This window comes from Micrasema longulum, unplaced genomic scaffold, assembly GCF_059751315.1.
Source record: "Micrasema longulum isolate JH-2025_06_02 unplaced genomic scaffold, ASM5975131v1 h1tg002586l, whole genome shotgun sequence".
NCBI classification, from domain to species: domain Eukaryota; kingdom Metazoa; phylum Arthropoda; class Insecta; order Trichoptera; family Brachycentridae; genus Micrasema; species Micrasema longulum.
In genome coordinates, this window is record NW_028279722.1 from 27798 (window position 1) to 52778 (window position 24981).

General features: G+C 34.6%; 1 protein-coding gene across 1 annotated transcript; it reads right to left on the reverse strand.

The window, feature by feature from the left end:
* Positions 1–6160: 6160 nt before the first annotated feature.
* LOC148271913 (very long chain fatty acid elongase 6-like) lies at positions 6161–24808 on the reverse strand (the record flags this gene model as incomplete). Its single annotated transcript, XM_088240759.1, has 2 exons — positions 24208–24808; positions 6161–6298 (listed from the first exon to the last, which is right to left on the reverse strand). Coding segments are annotated over exons 1-2 (320 nt in total), but the record flags the coding sequence as incomplete, so codon positions are not given.
* Positions 24809–24981: the final 173 nt, after the last annotated feature.

A 24981-nucleotide genomic window follows, 5' to 3' on the forward strand; every position in this document is an offset into this window, starting at 1 on the left:
GAAATGTCTACCTTTTATAATCCGCGTTTTCGCGGTTGAGAAGGGGATGGGACGGTCGGATGGCGCGCGAAAAATCCGCCACGATTTCGGCTACGCCGGCGTCTCTTCACCGAGGTCTGCGGATGAGGCGGAGGCGGCCTCGAGATGGCCGTTCTACCGCCCGGAGAAAGCCTTCCTAGCTGACGGTTGCCCAAGTACGAATGTTACGCAAAAACCCGAAATGTTGGAACCGAGAAAGTTATCGGTAAACACGGAAATTCCGCCGGATCAGTGACCAGCCTCACCAGTCCGAGTTGACACCGCCGATCCAACCTTCGCGTTTCGCGCCGCGAGCTCGTGCACATTGCCAGCATCCACTCCGTCCTACACCACCGCCGCGCCGCTAGTCTCCGGTACCTACTCGTATTATCGCGGCGATTTCATTGCCACATATCGTAAGATGATGTGTAGTTTACCTTCTTACGCAATTTCAATATCCGAGTCATTCATAAAATAACCGGTAATCGTATGCGCGTGCCTAGTAGGCCAGCGTGTGTACACTCGTGTATAGATACCGTGAACATAATGCCTTATTATACTGTCCATAAGCGGCGAGATCACGATTGAGTTAAATCATTTAACACGGTTATCCTTGCTGATTTTCACGGGCGCAATGGCGAGTAGGCGCGCAATGGCGGTGGGAACTGCTATTGCTATTTATGCCAACAAAAAGTGTAAATAACACGTAATCATTACTCTCGCTAAATAAATACAAACGTAAACCTACCTACCTTTTATACGTCAATCGATTATTAGTGGATTGCGACTGCCCCAGTTTAGTAAATAATAAATACCCGGATAAGACAAATTGCGTGGATTTTTTTTATTTTCATTACTCAAATAATTAAGTTTTATTTAGTTTTCCACTGACCTAGCATTTTACAGACAGCCAATTTCACAACCGATAACCCACTAAATTTAAGACAGAGTCTAAACATACGAGTAGTACTAACCGACGGAAAGCCGACATTTATAAAGTGACGATATATATTTCAGTCACTCGAAATAGATTGGCACAAAAAACGTGATGAAAAAATACTGAATGAAAAATCAACTATACATTATAATATTATTTTACTGATGCCGAGAAAGCTGAGTTTTCGGGGACATATTTAGTATTGATAAATAATGCGTTCGATGTATAAAAATCAGTTACCTGACTACTCGTAATTATTTCGCCCCCACCAATAAGAAGAAGAAGAAGCAATAATTATATTGGAATGAATAATATTCACGGTGATTCGCTACCTCATTCCGCTGAATAGTGGTCGAAGTTTGCTTCTAAATTGGAATACCTACTCACACGATGAAAGCGGATTGTGAAATAATAAACAAAAAAGTTGTACCTACCTGATTAAATTATTTTATTTTACTTTATTCGAATTTATTTATAAATATACTTAGGTAAAAAATATTTCCCAATTAAATGACGTTTTATAAAAATGAATAATACATGTTCACCAAACATTCAGTTTCAGTAAAACAATGAAATATCTCATTTTTCATAACGACGACGCGCGACGTGTATTTTGCTAGCTCCCGAAAATCTAATTATTCGAAAATATGAATAAAATATTCCGCGAAAATTGAGTTACATCAATTTCGCTTAAAAAGTCGAGAAACATCTGAAAATGTACAGAAAAAATAAATTCTGCGGAGTGGAAAATAATTTTGAGCACAATTTTACAAACGATTTTAGTTTCCTCAAAATGGACGCACGATAATATTTTTGTACGATTCTTTAAACTGTAACGATTAATGAAAACTTATCTACTTCCAAACATTCAGTGTTATTTAATAATACAGGTGGGGTCGCCGGTCACCATTCATTTCTACGAATGTTGCTAATCTGCAAAAAGTCAGGTTTACAAAAGAACATTTTATTTATAATCATTGATAAACAACAACTAACATAGTTTTTTTTATTTACTGATTACTTTTATTTTTCATATGTTGGTTTCGTAATAACTGGAATTTCGCTATTTTTACTAGCCAGTATCACAGTGCGAATATTGAATTTAGGAGAGATCAAGCCGTCCGCTAATTAGTACGGTAGGCTAGCGATACATTTATTTCAAGGTTTATATTTTTCCCTTGAGATTTGTGGCAGATCATTAGATCCAATGAACACGCTACTGCGTTGACCATAAACCATACATGGTTTAAATAACTTGTTTGTGAAAAAAAAACAAAAAAAATATATTTTTTTTAAAACTACAAGTACATTTCTTAAATTTACTAAGGGTTAGATTCGCTTAAACAACGGATTGAAACAATAAATAGATAATAGATAGATGTCAAACCTTTGTAACTACTGAATTATGAATTTGGCATTGTAAGTAAAGGAACATTTCGATATTTATGTTCTTCGCGAACAAAAATGGCAGATTCGCGAGTTTCGCAAGGAGCTGACGATCATAGTGACGTAGTTAGTGTCCAATATCTACCTGACCCGGACAAAGATATCCAACGGTTTACGGCGGGTTTAACCTTGGACTTTGCAAACGATTTAAAAAAATCTTTACTTGTATTCATTTTCTATCTGTCAGCGAGATTAAAATTAGTTAGGGATAATTATTGTACTCTACTCAAAATCGAAAATATATCTATTCAACATTTTATCTTATTTTATTTTATTTTATTTAGAAAACATACAGTCATACAAAATCAGTATTAAAAACAACAATTTTTTAACATAAAAGACCAATTAAGTTTTCATAAATTAAAAAGATATAAACATTAAATGTGACAAAAAATAAATAAGAATTTTAAGTGAAAAAAGGATAATTGTTGACATTTGCGTTTTCCATGGAGGTAATAAATTAAAATAAATAAAAATACCGAATGTACACTCCGAGCCATCCACGCACACACATGAACGCACATATAAAACATACACAAACATATACATTACATGCGGCACATATACATAGCATAAACCACTCAAGATGTACATTCAGCAACTTATCTTCCACTTACTTATTTTGTACCTTTGTAATAAGTTGGGGAAAAGGTAATTTCGTATTTTTCGCTTTATTTCGATGCTTTATAAAAAGTGTTACCATCATAATATAATTTCGCACAGTTCTGTTCAATAACTTGTTGCCAACGAGAATCCAACTTCATAATGGCCCTATCGTAGAAGCCCTTGTCCCTTTTGGCAAAAAACTCGGACAACCAATTTTCATAGGCCCCTTTTGAGGTCAAATTTGTACCCCAAAGCGCGTTTGCCATAGACAGATGCAGGTGGTAGTCACTCAGTGCCAGGTGCGGACTATAGGGTGGATGCATAAGAACTTCCGAGAACCTATCCGAGCTCCCGAAACTTCTGGCGCGTCATCAAAGATGTGTGCGCCCTGGCGTTGTCCTGATGAAACACGATTCTTCTCCTATTCACCGATGCTGGCCGCTTCTGTTCGATCGTCGGCTTCACGTCAAGAGTAGAATTGAGCGTTTGACCATAGGGGAGTAGTTCATAGTAGTGTAATGAATCGCAAATTTGAAATAAATTATATCTATCACTTTACAAGAAAATACTATCATTAAACTTATATATAGTACAAAATGGTACGATTATTACTCATCATAGTATTATACAATAGATAATGAAAAACGTGAAAATAAAAGTTCAGGGATCAGCTTTGATTGTATCGTAATAAATCGGCAACATTTAATAAATGAAATAAAAATAAAGCTGACGGTAACAAAGTTTAATTCACAATTTTTATAATTACAGTTAGTATCTACCTATTCAATTACATAATAATATTATTATATAGTCATTGGCGAGAATATCTTTTATTGCTTTTTTTATGTACCTTTATATTTATGATTATTATTTTTATATATATTTTTTAAACAAGTATAACTGATTTATTTTATTTTAGTTTATTGAAACCAAATAAATATAACTTAAATTATTAATCAAATCTCAAAATTTGGTGAGGTATCCATAATAAAACACTTTTTTGGATTTAATTCGACTTCCATTTTTTTTTAATATACCGTTTTTATGTGACGCGTTTCGTCATGTTGGGACATTATCAAACTGACTTAAATAAGTTTGTAAATATGTGTTTGCATGTAAAAATAAAAACATTAGGATATATTGAATGATTATTAATTATGTTACTTTTCTTGGTCTATTTTTAAATCCTCAATATTTGTTGAATACCCCCATAAACTATTAACACTATTATACACCTATGTCATTAAACAGCAATTATTGTTAGTATATAAGGGAACTTTGTAAATATTTAGGTTAGTTTGATAATGTACTAATAAGACGATTAAACATATAATTAATTAAGTAGTTCATTTTTTTATAAAACTTTTGTGAATATTTCTGGAAAATATCAAATAAAATAATAAAAAATCCACGAGTTTTATATAAACACTAGCTGACCCGACAGACGTTGTCCTGTCCGAACGTTGGCTTTCCTTGGAAAAATACTTTTTTATTGATAAGTAAGTACCTAGGTACTTGCTTGTGATTAAATTCCAAAACTAAAATTAGTTAATATTCAAATATTATATTTAAGTTGGTACTTGTTTATGGTTGAATTCCAAAACATAAAATAAATATTTTTTCAAATATAGCATTCTTTTTGCAAACGTCAAACTCCGGTCGTCTTACCAACAAAGGGGTGTACTTATGTAGGAATACGATTTTTAAAAATGTATTGAAATTAATTTTATTTTAGTGTTACCAAAAATCCAATAAAAAGAAATAAATGGGTAGAAATTATAAGGAATTTAAGGAAATAATCTGATTGAGATCCACAAAAAACAAATGATGTTTGTAAACATTCAAAAACAAACTTTTTATAAACACAAAAAAACAACATCTTTACATTTTTTTGCAAATGCATTCTCCTCAAATGCAACCCTGGTAGATCGATGAATAAAACATGTATGCTCCTAACTTCTTTTTTACATATTCGATTAAAGATTTACGAACACGCACAGCGCAAAGATCTATATTTCCCTGAAAACCGCACGTAAATCGGTTAAGCCGTTTAGGAGGAGTACGGTGACATCACACGTACAGAGGAATTATATATATATAAAGATAAATCTCAAATTACCACCTTTTTAGGGGAAAAAAGACTTGATTTATTGGCTCCACGTGTAGTATTTAGTTTAGATGATAAAAATAAAATAGGAAAGAATTCATTAGTAACGTAAACCTTGACGAAGATTGTTGGCTTTGAAACCGGTCGGTGGAAAAAAAATTAGTCTTTAAAAACAAAGTTGTTTTATTTATTTTATTCTTTTATAATAAAAAAATGTTTAGTATTCGAAAATTAAAATTACCTTATAATAAATGTCAGTAAATACTTATTTGTATCAATCGGTAACTGTCTTCTCCTCAGGACACTAATCGAACTAACATGCGAATCCCATGGTTGCACAAAAATATTAAACCAACGTGCTGATAAGACACCAATGCTATTAGAAGCTAATACCAACAGTTAAGTAACAACAGCGAATACAATACGTTAGTGTAATAGTGTCCTGCTGAAGAGACGGGTACGTCTCGAAACCGGTAGACATAGACAAGTTGGTAAGTGGTTATATACAAATATATAATAACATCTTTTGAGTTTACTCGCAGGTTGATGTTTCAGAGGTGATAGTTACCTATTTTGATAAGAAATATAAAAATATAGGCAAATACAGGGCAGAGGATCTGTCGTCGCATAGATTTCGAAGATAGTTACACCCTTATCCGCACCCGATGGTGCATAAGGCACGGCATTGCAACACCAAATGCAACGTATCTTGATCATCTGTTACAAAAAGGTTAGGTGACCAGTCTTACGCGTTAGGTACCAGTCCAGGGACAGTAGAACATTTCAGTGCTGTTAAACCAGTTTGAAACAAATATTTTAAGTCGACTGCCAGGAGTCGAACCCGGGACCTCAACGTGGCAGGCGAATGCGCCAACCGCTACATTACGAAGCGGACTTATTTCTACTATGAATCTTTTCTCAGGATTTTTCTCCGATAATAGCCATCCAGGAAAACACTTATGTTTCATCCACAGAATTTTATTCTTAATCCGATTGGGCGCAGACAATAATACGGCTAAATGTAAAAAAAAAATGATGATAAATACCTGGGCACGCAGACAGAGTGGTAGAATCCATAGTTTCGCAACACGTGGATGAACTCTGGAAGAGTTCTGCACGCCCCCATGATGCTGAAGGCAGCCAAACAGGTATTCCATACTACCAGAGTACCTCTTAATTCGAATCTGAAAAAAACAAAATGCTTTAGTTAAATATACTACAAATACCACCTTGGTCATTTTAAAATTAAAGTTAAAAGAAACAGACTAAATTTATTGCAACAGAGAGGAAAAACTCTTTTGAGAGGGTAATATGGAAGTCTAGGCATTAACAGGGCTTATAACCTGTCATTGGCTGGTATAAGTAGCCACATTACACAATGTGTAGCATTCAATATTCTGCCTATGTTTAAACATATAAGGGTTCACATTTCCTCAACTCTTCCATCTGTTCCATTTGTAGCCAGTTACAGAAGGTCGGTGGAGGGGAGGTGACGGCTTTGATTCTCCCGGTCGGACTCGTTTCTTCCAGTCAACTAACGACTAATAAACTAACACACCCTATCGCCGTCAAAATTAGGAAAATTAGATCGAGGGTGACAGAAAAGTTTTCGACTTAATGGATTGATAAGGTGAAAATCCAGAAAAAATCAATCAAATGGAGACTAGTCCGCCACGTGTCGATTCCCGGCGAGTTCACAAAGTAATTTTAGACTGTCTCTGGACTGGATCTGAAGAGTGAGACTGATCACATCGCAGCTGGAGTATCAATTCAGCGCTCTATGCGCCACTGGGTGCGGATAAGAAAATTATCATGATGACAAAAGTCAAGTTTATAATATAGAAATGGACGGTCTTTTGTATTAAAAAAATATATAATTAGTAATACCATACATAATCTGTATGTACGTTACTGCTTTTTTCCTTTAACTTATTTTATATCCAAAAATCTTTATAATTTAAGATACGAGTAATCATAAAGGTATGTATGATACACAGGAATTATTAAAAATCGCCATCAAAAAGCCTCAACAAGTGGCTCGGAAGGTAATGGCTTTGTAAACTCCCAAAATTCACATGTTCTGAGCCCGTATTACGATGGGAAGTCGAGAGGAAATCCGATGCGAATTTGGATGAAAATGTATTTGAACATTGTTTTTATGTAACTCTCTCGCAAATGCCTCCACGATACTGTGCGAAAAAGATAACTGCACGTCGGACTAATTTTGCTGAAATAAAATCGACAAAATCGACGTTTCGCTGTCCCGTTTTCCGCACCCCAAAACTAAAACGATTTGCTTGTATTTTTAAGGAAAAAGTCTTTTCTGTGTCGGTACCTTTTCAGTTTTTAAAAATTATTTAGCTTTTCTTGGTGGATACAACATCACGCGACTAATGTCTTCTCTTTCTCACAAGTGATATAATACTGCATCGGGCTCTCTCGGTATCGTTTTCTCTCTCACTCAAACTCTGTCTAACGAGTAGTGTCTCGTTCGTACCTCTGACTCTTCATTTGTGCTCATTCTTACATAATTTAATAGAGCACTTGTAGTTTCGGTATCTCTTATGTTCATTAAAATGAATTTTATTTTTTAAAAAGGAAACATTTTTTTTTGAAAAAGCCTGTACACTTATTAAAAAACCGTTTCCTCATTTTGGTGTGAAAAGGTCCATATAAGGATAACAACAAATTGGAGTCGGAGTCGAAGAGTTATTTAATATTTTTTACGCGATGTAGACTTATGTTACATCACTGCCACACATGAGGTATAATAATGGGAAATTTTTAAACAAAATTTGCAAAAAATATATAAAAAATCGTGTTTTCGGTCTTTGTTTTGAATATAGATAGATAAAAAGTGTAAAAACATCAAGTAAAGTATTTCTCCAATAAGAAAAATATTTCGAGAGAAAATAATATTATATAATCAAAACGGTGAGAGACAACAATTTTTAATTACTGTCTGATCATTGGTGTTGCCGCTTTCTGGGAAACAAAGATGGGGACAAAATAACACATTTATCTATAAACTATTTACTAGTTAGGCAGAAGTAGATTTTATTCAAATTGACTGAACGAAAATTTCAGATTGTAGGTATTTTAACGTCCTCGAGTGTTATGATAAATATGCTATTACGCGTATATGACGTTGCTTAATGACAACATGCAACGACAATGTTGGACCGTGATTGCGCAGAAACAGTAAGAAATTACCGAAGTCGAAATACTGAAGTCGAATTATCTACTCAAAAATGGGTATATTTAAATAAGCTTTTAGTTACATTCGTCGATTGCATAGCGCACCAATCACGTAACGATAAAATTTCATAGAAATAAATTCGGCTTCATTTCGTCGATGAATATTGGTAAATCTCTTATCGCATGGGCTATAATATGGGCCGTGGAGTAAATATCAAATGCTATATCTCTATTCTGTATAAATAAGATTGCTCATTCGATTCAATTGTTATAACTTCGAACTAACAATACAAGTAAACAAACACGTCTCGTTTTCAATTATTTTTTGTAATAAATCTCATGTAATTCATCGTATAGATCAGTGATTCCCAAAGTGGTCTATATCGACCCCCAGGGGTCTATGACAACCTGCAAGGGGTCTACGTCAACGAAAAAAAAATTTGGGGGACCATGAAATGAAAATGGGGGTCCATTTGTTCGTCAATTTGTCACAGACAAACTGCCAGGAAGACGACGTTTCAACCTACGTTCATCATTTAAATGCCCTCTATTCAGATTTTGAAACTAGGTTTGAGGATGTTTTGACTATGGTAATACCACCGTCGATAATGAACCCATATGGTGACAGAAGAAACGAATGTCATAATACAAGAGGAACTGACTGAAATAAGTACAAACGAAGAACTTAAGGTTCAGTTTAAGCACGGATATCAGCACTTCTGGCTGCAAAAAAACATACCCGTTACTTATCCTGTATTATGGAATAAAGCGAGAAAATTTTTAATTTCCTTTCCATCGTCATACCAAGTGGAAAAGGGGTTCAGCGCTGTTTCCAATCTCCTAACGAAAAAAAGAAACAGACTGGACATCATTGGCCGAGGAGATTTAAGATTAAACCTGACAAAATTGACGCCTAATGTTGATAATGTAATATTAAAGCTCCAGGTTCATCCTTCCCACTAAAAACATTTACTTATTGCTTAGTTTATTTTATGTTACGTTTATTTTATATAACAGATACAAAATTTTATTTTGAGTAGTTTTAATTTAAATTCAATTAATAAATGTATAAAACTTAACATTTGTTTTAACTTTAAGTTTTTAACACTAAACTTTACTACAGTTAGAAATTTATGAAAAATCAATATCAGGTAAACGGGGTCTACCAAAAACCGAAAAACATGGCAAGGGGTCTACGACACAAAAAAGTTTGGGAACCTCTGGTATAGATTATAGAGCGTTCAAATATACATTGTTTTTTTTAAAGGGAATATTTGCGTTCTTATGATTTACCGAAACATTTTGTTTTAAGGGGCAATTTCAACGAGTTGTAAATAACTCACTATTAGAAAATGCGAATCAGGTTGGGGTAGAGAGGGATTCGAACCACGCACATATCTCGCGAGTGATCCTATTAATTCAGCCAGCACCCTAATTATTTATATTGATGGACTTGCTCAATAACGTGCACTCCAATTTTTGAAGACATTAAGGAAGTTTTTGGCTTTTTTAGAATAACTACGTTTAGTCTAGAAATATTTATTTCCAGCCCTTTATTCGAACTGGCCGTGTGTAATTTGTCCAATTATAGCTGCAGGCATTCCATACTATCTGCTAGAAGGACAGTACCTATCATCCGCGTATCGAATATTGTTTATAATGTGTCCATTATGCTAATGCTGACGGTTAGTTCACTTAGTGCATGTCTAAAAGTGGCCTTTGAGTACGTATTAAAAAGGAGAGGAGACAGAATGCATCTATGCCGGACTCGTTTTTAATAAACTATTTTACACGGTACTCAGTGAAACGTATCAGCCGTGTTAAAGGTGGTGTCGGTAAATACAATATTAAATGATATAGGGCTTATGTAATGTAATGTTTTTATTATAATAATAAAAATACGTATATACAGTTTTATTCCACTTTTAAATGCAAATTTTTACCAGCGACCGGGTTTCGTCGTGACCGACATCGTCAGACTGGTGGGAGACTAAACAAATTTCTATTTTATATACAAGTGCAAGCAGGTGTTGTAAACCAAGATTTTATATAATTCTGGAAATAAAAGAATATAAAATAAAATCATCTAAGTATAAGGTAATAACAATTATAAGAATATAAGTTTTGTTTAAATGTATTTAATAAAAACTGATGTAAATCAAATAATTTTATGAAGTTTCATAATGAAAATGTATTTGAATTATGTTTATTTAAATTTTAGTTGATTTCAATTTAAATTCTTTTATTTCCATAATTATATAAAATCATGATTTACAACCCCTGCTCGCACTTGTATATAACATAGACATTTGTTTAGTCTCCCACCAGTCTGACGATGTCGGTCACGACGAAACCCGGTCACTGGTAAAAATTTATAAATAAAAGTGGAATAAAACTATATTCGTATTTTTATTATTACAATTAAAATGCAGTTCCACCAAGAAATGTCGGTAGAAAAACTCAATATATTAATGTTTTTATATTAAAAAAAAAAACGTTTACACTGAAACAACTGCTAGCAAAATAATAAATTCATGATGAATTATATGATAAACTAAAAGCACAATGCACGAGTACACGATAAATTATTTCAAATCTTTTTTATGCCAACATTCTACTTCCACTTGCGGATATAAGCCAGTCATTTTCCATTTTAATTGGTAACCGGTACACGTATAAACCAAGAAACATTTACTATTTTATTTTGCCTGTTTTGCCTTCCAAATCCCAATAATTTTTGGAAATTCTAAGTAGGTAAATTCGTAAATAACGTCGTAGCAGTATTTAAAACCCTACTCATTTTATAAGAAAGAGCTTCATAGCTCACGGGATTACAAACTTACATCAAAATAAATAAATACAATGATTGTTTTAATCCAGAAGTTACATGTGTACAATAAAAATATTAATAAATTATTCATGTTCTCTCATATTTCTGATCTCCTATATCTCCTACTTTGCTTTATTTTAATTAAAATTTACATTCCAAGTGACAACAGATAATAATTAGCCAAGAGGATCAAAATCGAAAACCTTACACTTCATCGGTCAGAGTCGTTCCAACATAAATAATTCGTAATAATCATTGTTCCAAATAGACTTCAGCGAAATGTTAGGTACCAATCACGGGGAATAGATACTCAGTGATTTGTATAATGCAATTATACAACAAGATTTTAATTGAATTCATGTAAAATAACACTTGCGTCAGTTGCCAAATAAATGACAAAAGCCATAGTTGGTACTTAAAGCGTATAAGAAAATTGTTTTCATTATTTATTAAATATGTATAAATGAATGCTTTAAATGCCGGTTTGTGAAAATACGTTCTGTTTTTAATGGGCTTATTTGAAATCCAATTATAAATTGAAAATTTAAGAGATAAAAAATTTCAAGCGTTTGAAAGTCAAAACAATTTTTTTAAAAGCGTTAGCCGTCGAGCTTTGGCTCGATAATAATAATAATAATATTTGGCTGATTTATATAGCGCCATTTTTGTAAAAAATATATTTTTCAAGGATAAATAGCCGCCTAACATGGATATTTAAACTGAGATTAAGCCACTTTTTAAAAGTATGTGAGGTCTAGGCATTTACGGAGTTTACGACCAGTCATTGGCTGGTTTAAGTCACTTAGAACAATGCGTAACAGTGATCACACTGTCCATATTTCATAATTTTTCTCCAATTTTTATCCCTGCCGATTTTCAGGGTGCAACAGGCCAACCACGTACAGCACACTGTGTACATCTAATTATTCAAGTTTGATAAATGATGGTTCGGGATGAGAAATGAACATGTTTAATAAGAATAGAACTGAATAGACAATTGAAGACAACTCTGTCAGCTTTCCATCGTAATCGGGACCGCGATGTCTTGTAAAGTGGGCAAGCTGATCACGGCTCTTGGGAAGCATCCGCAACATGTGGCCCAGCCAATCGAATCACCTCCACTTTAGCTTTAATTTACTTTACTTTTTGTGTAGCTTTGGTATTAGTTTTAAACTTATTTTTTTACGGATGTGATAATGAGGAAGTTCAGCGGTTTAAAAAAAAACATATTTAAGCCAAAAACTTTTTTTCAAAATGTTTATGTATCGTATTAGCGCTGTGAGTTTTTAAAGTTTTTTTATTTCTAAAATTACTCCGCGTCTGACGTCTTAAGTTCTCTTCCTCTTCTTTTCGGTCAGTTCTGCCGATAGTTCCGTTGGATTACCGTAAACCGGAAATCTTTTATAACCCACTTATCAATTATGGTTGGAGCTCCTACCCCAGTTAGAGATTAACAGAAGACACGAGGTTGCTGTTTAATGCGTTTTTATTACAAGACGAATAAATAGTTAAATAAATAATGACGCGCGAATGTTACGGCGGCGAGGTGTTGAACTGGCGGCACTGGGACTCACTGATTTACTGACCGACTGGCTGACTGATGCTGATTGGGCGTTACCACGCCCTGTGGTCCCTTTATAGACCGCGTTCCTTTGCTGTCCATTTCTCCATGGAAGGAACGGTGTTAATGTACTGCAGGACGTAAAACGCTGAGTTTCTTCTCGGAGTCATGGCACGTAGAACGTGTATGTATCATCGACCGTGGACGATGAACAAAGATTCATATGAACTAGTGACGTCGTTCAAAATAAATAGTTTTAATAAAAATATTTATGATTATTTTTTTCATACATTTTCAATAAAGTTTGCCGTACAATTTAATGCTCTAATTTGTACCACACGTAAAAAAAAAACATTTTTAGTATCTTATATCCGTAGGGCTAAAGTTCCTCATTCTATTCCTATGTAAAACAATATTTTCAAAAAAAGGAAAAAAAACTATAGGCGCACATTTTTATTTGCGTTTAACTGTACGATTAAGTGCAAAAGATACCTACGAGTATATGGTGTAAACAAAAAAATCAAATGAACCAGGCCTGGTTTAATTTTAAAAATAAAGTCAAATGATCTCAGAGTATAGGTATATTCTAAGCAATTGATGCATGTTGGTACATAGGCACTTATAATGAATATGACACATTTTTCATATTCATATGATTGGTAAAATAACATGTATTTTGATTGTTTATTTCATTATGTAAATGAATGTATGTAGGAGGGGTCAGAAGTTAATCAATGTAAGCCAGCGATTGTATTACTTAACAGAGATTACTCGACTTTCGCTAAATGCATAGTCACGCTCATATTAAATATTACGTAAGTATATTGATATAAAACATATTTTGCGTCTATTTTAGAAAACTTAATCGATTTGTATGCATTTATTATTTTTTATTGTTTTTGCGTATTTTTTTTTTCAAAGATATACTTTTGGTTCTTATTATTCAAACAATTTTTTTAATTTTCAGACCATTTCCTAAAAGTCGTAAATAACTTGCGCTGGAAAAATGTAAATCGAGTTGTGGTAGAGTGGGATTTGAACCCGGGACCTTTGGTCCGCGAGTCCACAATACCACCACGCGACCACAACCCGGTTCGATATTATATTTTAATGTGCCAAAAGGGCATAAATACGCAAAACATGAAGATAAATATATGTATACAAGCGGACCCGACAAACGTTGTCCTGCCCAAACGTTGGCTTGCCTGCGATAAGCTTGGAAAAATACTTTTCATTAATAAGTAGGTACCTAGGTAATTGTTTATGAGAATTATATATGTCAATATATCCTAGGTAGAACAATGAAAAATTGGAGCGCAGAATTAATATTCCACGTCCACCTTGCCAGGAATCGAACAGGGACCTTAAGCATGGTAGGTAAACACGCCAACTCTACGAGGCGGATAAATTTTTACTCGATTTTCTTTTCAGATCTTTTTTATACGAAAATGTTCTTACAGGGTTCTCTGGTTCAATTTCACACATAGAACTTCATTCTTCCCTCATCTAGGCATATCATATAACATAGAAAAAGCGTAGTATATTATGTGTGTGTATATACATCTACTTAAAATTTTGAAGAGAACTTCTGTTTTCATTAAAATTTTTGATAGCTTTAGGTAAATACGGATGATCAGTTTTTTTGTACATTAATCTATACATTTATAATTAATTGAAAAAAGAATGAAGATTTACGTTTTTGACATTATACGATCATATCACATCTAATAATGTGAATTCTATTTACTGAATAGTTCGAGGGAAAATAAAAAATGCAACTGTGGAAATTTTCTATATTTTTCCCTCGTGTTTATTCCGATCTCGCATGCAACGTAACCGCAATGATAACGCTAACGTTTACGTAGAAAATCATGCATAATAATACTTATTATAATAACATGTAATACGAGGGTTGCTACTTAAGTTTTGAGATAGACAAGTAAAAACAATTTTTTATAATCGAAAATGGCTTTATTTTTTACCAAATATTCTCCTTGAAGATCAATACTTTTTTGCATGCGTTTGAACCAATTTTCGAAGCACTTTTTCCAGTCCGATTGAGGTACCTCCAAAACATGCGATTTGAACGTATCAACAGCTTCTTCAGGCGTTGAAAAACGTTGACCTCGCAATTTATTTTGATATGCGGGAATAGGAAAAAAATCATTGGGTGCCAAATCAGGACTGTACGGCGGATGACCCATCAATTCTACTACTACTACTACTACCATCACGCCATTTCCCCGTAGGGGTAGGCAGAGAGAATGGACCGCCACACACGTCTATCCTGGCATACACTCCTAGCCTCTTCCACATTCATACATCTTGTCATACATGTCCTTCGGTTCTGTCTGCTTTTGACATGACCAGACTTAAGATTTTGGTTTATCTGATCATGCCACGTCTTCCTTGGTCGTCCTCGTCTAACGTTGCCGTTCATTTTTGCCATATATACTTGTTTTACCATTTTCTCGTCGTCCATTCGTTCTACGTGACCAAACCATCTCAGAGACCCTTTCTTAATCTTATCAATTATACTTGTCTCAGATTTACACTCTCGCCTGATTTCATCATTCGTAACCCTGTCATACATTGATTTCCCACACATTCGTCTAAGAGATCGCATTTCAACCCGATGTTTAGAATGCTCAAAAATTCACGTGTTTTCCCTTATTTTTCCGAACACTTCTGGCAAATAAATGGTGGTGTGCTATTCAGAATTTACCGTTCTACGTTGCTCTAATTGAACGGTGGCGACATGTTCAGTTATTCCGAAAAAACAGGCGACCATTTGCTCCGAAGTGCTTCGTGCGCGAACAACTTTTGTTGGATTTGGCTAGTCTTGAAAGACCCATACAGTCGATTGTTGTTTAGTTTCGGGTTCATATGCATTAATCTATGATTCGTCACCTGTCACGGTCTTATGGACGTCTTTTGAAGCACCGCGATTGATTTTTTTTAAACATTTGTTTGCACATATTGACATGAGCCTTTTTTTTAGCGATTGTCATGTATTGTATGCGTTATCTAACGCGAACAAACCTTTTTGACGACCAAATGTTCATGCAATATTGAATGTATGCGAGTGTAGCCCAGGCATACTTCAATCTTATGGTATGTCACATGACGATCTTGCAATATCAGTTCACGCAAAGCATCGATTTTTTCTGGCAAAACAGCCGATTTTGGACGACCTTCACGAAATTCGTCCTGTAACGAAGTGCGACCACGATTTAATTCAGAAAACCAGCGAAACACGGCGGCTCGAGATGGTGCTTCATCACCAAAAGTCGCAGCGAGTTAATCGAGACACTGTTGGTTTAATCCACGTCGAAAGTCATAGAAAATCATCGCACAAAAATGTTCATGATTTAGTTCATTTTATTAACAAAATTAATTTTTCAAGTATCTGTAAAGAACACAAATATCACTCGTATGACAAAACGTACCGAGTACGTTTACCATTAAAAATGGCAAACTTTACGATGAAAATGTCAGATTTGACATATTCACACTGATGTTGCCATACCTCAAAACTTAAGTAGCAACCCTCGTATCAAAAACTTACGGGAAAATATGTGGAGTGAGGAGTGAATAGAGTTATATGAAGGGAGATTAACATTACTGTCGCCATTTATGTAATTGGTAATTGTTTCACCGTACAAGAAATAGAGTGTAATTTGTTGATTTTATTTTTAATAATTTCAATACAAGTTTACCACATTAAATTTATAGTGCGTCAGAATTTTTGTACACAAGTATTAGATTTGATCGTCAACGGATATTGTTTATATCATAAACAAATTGAATGTTAAAAATAATATATTTGTTCAAATTTTTGCAGACGAAGACTGGATTCAACCCCTTAGGGTATTGTTAAGATATTACATCAGAGATGGAGAAGGTAATATGGAAGTCTAGGCGTTTACAAGGATTATGACCTGTCATTGGCTGGTTTAATTTGCCACTTTACACACTGTGTTACATTTACCATTCTGCCTGTTTAAATATCAGATGAATCTCACCCGCATCAATAAAGGTTTCAGTTTTTTCATATCACAAAAATTAACAGGTAGAATTATTACTATTTTGTATTTATTTAAAATTTATTCAGCGGCTACCCTCCGGTAAAAATCCCGCAAAGGGAAATCGAGTAGAGATTAGTCGGCCTCATGGTGTATTGGTTATTGCGTTTATTTGACACAACAAAAAATAATTACAGAGGATAATCGTACCACCATAATTAAATTTAGGCGAAAAATGACAATCTATAACAAATGATTGAAGATCATTGTATCTTAGCTGTAATTACATATGGACAAATAAGCTATAACAAATTATTGAGGATCATTGAACCATCATTATACCGATGCTGTAACTAAACTTGGGCAAAAAAAAAATTCTTCTTCACGAGGCATGTCGAGTCCCCCCGACGTTGACGACCACTCGGGAGAAAGCTTCCCTATCTTGAGCAGTGCTCCACAGTTCTAATCCTGGTCCATGCTCGGAAAGCTGTTTTCTTCCGACCCCTCTCATCCGTCGATCTTCCCTTTCGTGACAAGCTGAAGTATGGCATATTCATTACCTCTCAACACATGGACAAAAATCTTATATCTTAACAGTTCTCTATTCGTATTGGCTCTACGTCATACTTCACTGTTGGTTATCATATCGGTCCGAGATATTATTAACATTCTACGGTGAATCCACATTTCAAATGCTTCACAGCGATTTATAATATTAACTTTAAGAGTCCACGTTTCTACACCGTACAGTAAGACATACCATATATAACATTTGACCATTCGTTGTCTCAGCTTAAGTCTTACATTATCGTTACAAAGAAGATTTTTCATTTTGTTAAATGCTGATCGGGCCGCTTCTATTCTGCATTTTATCTCAGTGCCAGCCGGCGTCTAGATTCTCCAGTGATGATACTACCGAGTAGCTGAAGTGATTAACTCTCTCAATATTGACACCCTTCAGTTGGAGATTTTCATTTGGATGACTCCCTCGGCTAAAAACTATAAGTTTAGTTTTGTTTGCATTAATATTTAAACCAAAACATTCGCCGACGGAGTCAATCTTTTCGAGCAGTTCTTGAAGGTCTTTTATATTGTCTGCAATTAGAACGGTGTCATCTGCAACGCTTCTTTGAAGACCAAGTTAGAGCACAGGTTAAACAAAGTAGGCGAGAGAACACCACCCTGTCGGACCCCTCGCTGAATGAGAATACCTCGCTAAGTATTTCCATTGTTCAGTTAAATGATAGGGCTTTGATTATTCTCACATCGTAGTTAGTAGCATTTTAATCGAATCTGAGTTATAACAAATAACTGAGGATCATTGTACCTAAGCTGCAATTAAATTTGGCAAAAAGTTAAGCTATAACAAATTATTGAGGCGGCCTCCGTGGTGTAGTGGTCACTTGGCTCACGCACGGTAGGTTCTGGTTTCGATTCCTGGTGAGAACACAAAAAAAATTAATGTGATTTTTCTCAAGCCTGGGTGTTCTGTGACGTAATTCACCACTGTAATTGGGCCTTCTGGCCTGTTGTGGTGCAAAAAAAAACAGTAACAGTAAACGCTAATTGAGGATCATTATACAAACATGTATTTCCTATACTTAGAGAGAAAAGACAGTGCCTAGTATGTTTGCTTATATTTTGATTTTGATTATTTTTTTATTTTTACCTTTTTTACTGTTTTGCAATCATATAATAAAACTATCGTTTACTTATAATAAAAGCGGATTTTTCCGACACTAAACATAATTTAATTATACCTACGCTGAAATTAAATTTGAGCAAAAAGTTACGCTATAACAAATTACTGAGGATAATTGTACAAATGCTGAAATTAAGTTTGAGCAAAAAGTAGAAAAAACTAGGAATTATTGTGCCTTGTAATAAATTTTACGCGAAACAAATGAAGCAATATGCTATGCTTAATTTAAAAAAAAATATTTTAGCGTATATTACATACTGGTTACGCATTTTATTTGTTATTCTTTTATTAGGAAAACCAAAAGAAATTATATAAATAAATAAGTAAAATAAATAACACAAATATACATCCTGTTAATGTTTTACAAATAGGTTTTTTTAAAGTCATAAAATTTCGTATTCAAAAATATCTTAATGGGAACAGAGTAAGTTCAATTTGGAGCAGCTACGAAGGGTAAACGAGTATAGAACAAAACCTGTATTGATTGAATGGGACAATGAATTGAAATGTGCTCTAAGAGATAAGTAAGGACTATTTATCAAATTAATAAATACGAGTAAAAATTCATGTGAGATTCAATGTATTTGATGTAATACTTCATAACCCATGTCCGTTCCCTGGTTAAAGCACTACAAACAGCTTCCGGCCTCTATCGGGTGCTAGCTGCTGTGCATTCTTCCAAGTCAGGTCCGCATCCCGTAGTTCTGGCACGAAATGGCGACGAACCGTCCGCAGTGGACACCCGGAACTAGAAAACCTGATGCCTTGTAAAGTAGGAAAGCGCACCCGATATTTTCAGACAGCTAAAATGCAATAATTTGCTGTTTTGGGCTCGGATTAAGTGCCCACATCCGCAAAGACGTAAAGGTGTTATACTAGCGTTATATAGGCGGCATTTGGATTTTACCAGGCAGTAAATTTACATCTTCACCCCCTTTCAGTACCCAGTTGTGCATAGGGCAATGCACTAGTAAATTAACTGCGGCGTATTTCGACCATTTGTCACATGAAGGTAAGGTGATCAGTCCTACACTTCGGGTGCCAGCCCAGAAACAATGAAACATTGCCGTTTAAACCTTTAAAATCAATATTGCACGTCCGTCGTGCCAGGAACTGAACCCGGGACCTTAAAAATGATAGTCAAACCCGCCAACCACTACACAACGAGGCGGACTTATCTCGCCACTATTTCCTTATTCCGGATCTTTACCCGAAAGCACCCATCGAGTCAAAAGCACTAGTTCAGGATTCAGGTTATATTTCACACGCAGCATTGTTTTCTTCATCCGCCTGGACACAAAGAAAAAATAATTGTAAATGCCCACATTAAGAGCGATTTTAGAAACTTGTCGATACCATTTTCAGGTCGCATGGCAACATTCGACCTCAACGTTCAGCAATTACGATGGGTTTTTGATATGGAAATTATTTTTCAAATCCTGCGAAACCTGACAACTGACAATACAATGCGTTCTTACTTCGAATAGTAAAATGTACGTGTCCATCGCGCAAACTCACGTGCAAATGAATGCAGCTATTTTTGACAGAATCGGACGTTGCTATATTTTACTTTTTACCCCCTAGTCCAGCAACTTTCACAGTTAAATTACCGAGGAAGTACCACAACTGCGCAGAACCGCGTACCTTTACAAGGAAAAGCGAAGTAATAAGATAAGTCATATTTATTGCTTCTCATTAGAGCAAGATAATTATTAAATTAAAAAAATATTTGTTACAAATATGCACAATCATTAAGTCACTGAGTAGGCTGTACTTTGTACATACTTAATGATTATGATAAAATTATAAATAAACTTATCAATGAAACTTCTTGGATTAGTTTTACTTTTTATTATTTTGACCAATGAGCGCTTTCGCCTAAGTAGGCTTCTTCAAGACTGATCTAACAAATTTTAGTTCAATACTTAGTCTTTATTGAGATCCCAGATACCTAAGTTTAATCTAAATTTGAAATGGCGTAATCTGCCGGTCTAAAACTAATTATATTTTAGTTACATAAAACTTTTAAGTATATTTTTTAACAGAAATATCTTTAAAAAATATTGTTTTTATGTAATTTATGTTTTTTTTATTTTTTTTATTGCGCGAATAAAAAAAAACATTCGTTTTGAAATGGCAAAATTGTATGATATCCTAATTTTGCGTTCGGTTTACCTGACTACAGCCTTAATTTTGCATAAATACTTAGAACTAATTTAGAAATTGGACGCATATTTTTTAATAACAATGCGGATTTTATACGTATATCATTATAAGTTATTTTTATTGATTATATTGAAAAATATCATTGTGCATACAAAATAATAACAAACAGCCGATTTCTAAGATATTATTTTTCCTGCGATAAAAGTTAACGAATGTTACGACTAAAAACCTATGCAATATGACTTAAGTATTTAAAATTTGAGATTTGGATTTAATATCAAATATTATTTATTAAAAGTACCTAGAATCTGAACAATTTAAGCGCAAGAGCCATGACAACAGCTCTCGGTCCAGAGTGTAATTTAAATATTATATAGATAAACGACGTAGGTGTGATAATATAAATTAATTTTATAAAATTATACAGAATAATATTAAAAACTAAACATGTAAAATAATATTTCGAAACTTTATCATCAATCGATATCGATCAGACGTAATAATTCGGCAATTTAAGTCTTCGCCAGATAAGATTGCCTATGCTCACATAGTGACCGCAGTGTAAAAGATATGTAAGCGTAGGCATTCTTATCTGGCGACGGCTGTACTTACCAACGACAGTATGAAAATATTAATGACAAGTTGTTAATTTATTAATAACAATGTCTTTCACCTCACGTATGTTTACAGTGATAAGTTGCATCGCAGGTAAAATGCCTGTTGTTTTTATATAAATAATAACAATTATAACACAGTAACAAAAAAATTACATAAGTTAAACTTACTAAATAAAACTTTTGTTTATCATTTTTTAGCTAGAAAAAAAATGTATATACTTTATTGAATCCAGCAGCATTTTTTAATTTTTAAGCAAATTCAACAATACATCAACAAATAATACTAATTTAAAATATGATCTTTCGGGGGGTAAAAAAACATTAGGAAGGCAAATTATAACAAAAAAAAACTAATATTATAGTTTTCGTACCTTTACAAATTATAAACGCCTGTTTCATGGCAGAAAATTCCACATTATATTTCGAAGATCAACTTAGAGGAAAAGGTGAACTAAAACAAGAAAATTAATACCTACGTCTTTGTTGCAATATGCCTGGTTCTTAAATAATTTTATTTTGGCTAAAACTTCTGGGAATATAATATAAAATTTTGTATCATATTATGTACCTTAGAAATAATTTTAAAAGTACATTTTGAAAATATAAAACTGATAAATACCGATTACGAAGATTGTTTAGTACAGATATTTAACCTTAAAGTCCGTTTACACATGGACAATATAATATTGTTATGTCCCAGTTATCGTCCAGCCATCGTCCAGGCTGGTATTCTGAACGAAATTGCGCGCGAAGAGATCGCTCTGTTGGCGTGTATTTAGTACGTAAACACGCGTTAAAAATGCGTTTTCTGCGCGCGCTTTTGTGTTCAGAATACCACCCCCGTGGTAGTATTCTGAATCTTCTCTACCCCCTAGACAGTGATTAATTTGAAGATTTACATTTATTCAATGCGACGACACTTTGCTTCCTTGCATATAATGGCCACACCGATGATTAAACGTCAAATGGTGTCTAAAATTTCTTCAAAAAAAAAACTAATACTGTTTGGTCAATTCAACTTAATTAAGTGTTTTGGGTAATGCTTAAGGTCGCAATAATGTTCTAAATGAAAATATAAAGTTTATATTTGAAGCACTAACTTTGTGGTTATTCATTATAATAAAATAAATAGAACAACTTTGTTTTTAACCACTAATTTTATTTCATGTTTGATTTCACGTGTTCATATTTTTTGACGTTTAATCATCAGTGTGGCCATATATGAAGCAAAAATTAGTCGCATGGAAAAAATAAACATCCCCAAATTAACCTACGTAACGTATAACCATTTCTGTATTTATTTATACCTATATCCAGATTTTCTTTTATTTTACTTTCATGTATGATCTTTAATTAACATCTACAGCTATTCATATTCAAATATAAATGTACGATTGTGATAACGTTGAAGTTATTTATCATAATACTAACAACGACGAATTGAATCGCGATGATTTTAGTGTCGATACATCCCCAGAATTCACTGCAAATACTTATACCAAATTGGAAAAAACTAAATCTAAGTTTTTTCGAACCCCAGCATGTTTATCTGTGAATAAAAAAGTCTACTTATCTCACGTAACAGAATATCACGGTCTCACCCGTATTGCATACAGTCATTTATGTAATAACAAATTATTATTAGTGGATTAAATGCTTATAAAAACTCGTGTTTTTATTCACAAAATAATATGAGGCCACGGAAGCTCGGGGAATGATGTTCCGCATACTCATACCGGTTATAATATTTCTTTTTTATAGGACCGCATTTTTACTAAACAAAAACATCCTGTACTTTTGGTTTTATTTTAATTATTAGTCGCACGTATGTATTATATGCTGTATGCGTGGGACATAAACGATCAAATCACAATCAGTCCAAAACATTCATCGAATACTCTCCATAGTAAACGTTAAACGTGTATACTGCATTGGTGATAAACATAAACATTACCTCTGGTTTGCATGCTTAGCTTATCATATCGGCACTCGATTAGGCTTTCACTTTTCCAATACGACCCCAAAATGGGAATACTAAGTTGGTGGACATTATCGCGATGTTTATTCAAGAAATAAAATGTAGTTTTATGTGTAGCCACAATGAGGTAGGTGTAGGTGGTACACCACCACCGAATAGTTTAGTTCGCCGCAGACCGGACGAAGGTGTAACGGTTAAAAAGCACTTCATTTTGACTGGAAAGTATCGTTGATTTGGGTTTTGCGTTTGTTAAAGTTTTGCAATTAACGCCACTCGACGGACCAAAGTTTCCACTAATTGATAAAGTAATTTTGTCCAAATATTTGACTCACGACATAACCATAACAAAGCCACTGTTACATATTATTGGCATCAAAATATCGCACGGGAATATTAATACGAGTAATAATCGTCACGTTTAGGTCTATGAACATAGGAAACATTCGGACGCGGATTTGTCCTTCGTCGCTCACTATGATAACAATTGCAAAGCGGAGTAAAACTGATGAAAATCGCTTGTAATTGGGTAACGAAAGTTCTATTTACTATTCAAGTAAGGCGCGAATGTTTCGACTTTTGCACATCGATTCAGTTCGCGCAACAGATAGCAACTTCAAACAATTAACCGAAAGAACGCGAAGTGGGAATTGTGGGCCGTATGAGGCGAGGAAGCCTGGAAGGCCGGAAGGAGGCGTCATCAACAACAGCTAGTCCGGATCCAAGTTCGAGCTGTCACTGCATCATCAGTCAGTCTCGGAGCGTACCGAGGACCGAGGACACTTCACCCACACTATCATCTCACCGGTGCTTTCTAATTCTTGACAATTTCATTAAATGACCTAGATTTGGTATGCCAAATACAAATAGTAGCGGTCGACAGACGGAGAAATGGCGAATCGCCACCGCCCGCATCCGTCGCCTTCGCGGGCCTCGGGAGGCGGACGGTGGACACCGGCCCGCGCTGGACACCCGACTGGACACACCCTCCTGTCACTCGCTGCAGTTTCGGTACTCACCTGGGTCTGCTCTGCATGTAGTGCTGCCCCCCGAATATGAACAGCATATAAACACCGACATAATAAAAGGCCACTGTCCAGTTCTCTGTCATCCATTTCCTTGTTTCTTGGTGTATAAACTCATTTTCAAAATCGAAAATGTACGAATAGTTCGGAGAGGTAACTGTTTCGATGTAATTCATTTTGGAGCCCGAAAGCAGACAGATGATCACATAAACATAATATGGGGAATGTTATTTATCACGAGACAATGCGCGAATTGTATTCACCGAATGCACTCATTTACTACTTCGAATTGAATTCGCGCCGGTTAGATAATTTTAACCTAAAAATTAAAAGCTAAGATGGTACGTTCCACCTAACCTAATTTCCGATCGAGTTTTGAGATAAACATGCCACAAATTTCAAACTTAAGTAATAATTCAAACTAAGAAGGCCCTACTAAATAACAATTTGCGGCAAAAGTGCGTTAGTTAATTCATTTAAAATGTTTTAAATAGCCGTCCGCGATCCGAACCTTCCGACTCGCCAAGGCTTTAAAAACGAATGAACGCAAGTCGTGAATGAGAAACTCGGCACGCTGTGCGCATGCATCTGTCAACGATTGATGACGTCACCGAAGCCCCCTCTACTTGTACAGCTGCTATATTATAGCTATTAGCAACTTTGTGCAGAATTATGAAGCGATTCGGGGCTAGTTGAATAACTAATTAGAATATGTGCACTTTTATTTTTATGATATAGTTTATGCACAACATACATTGTGTTATAAAA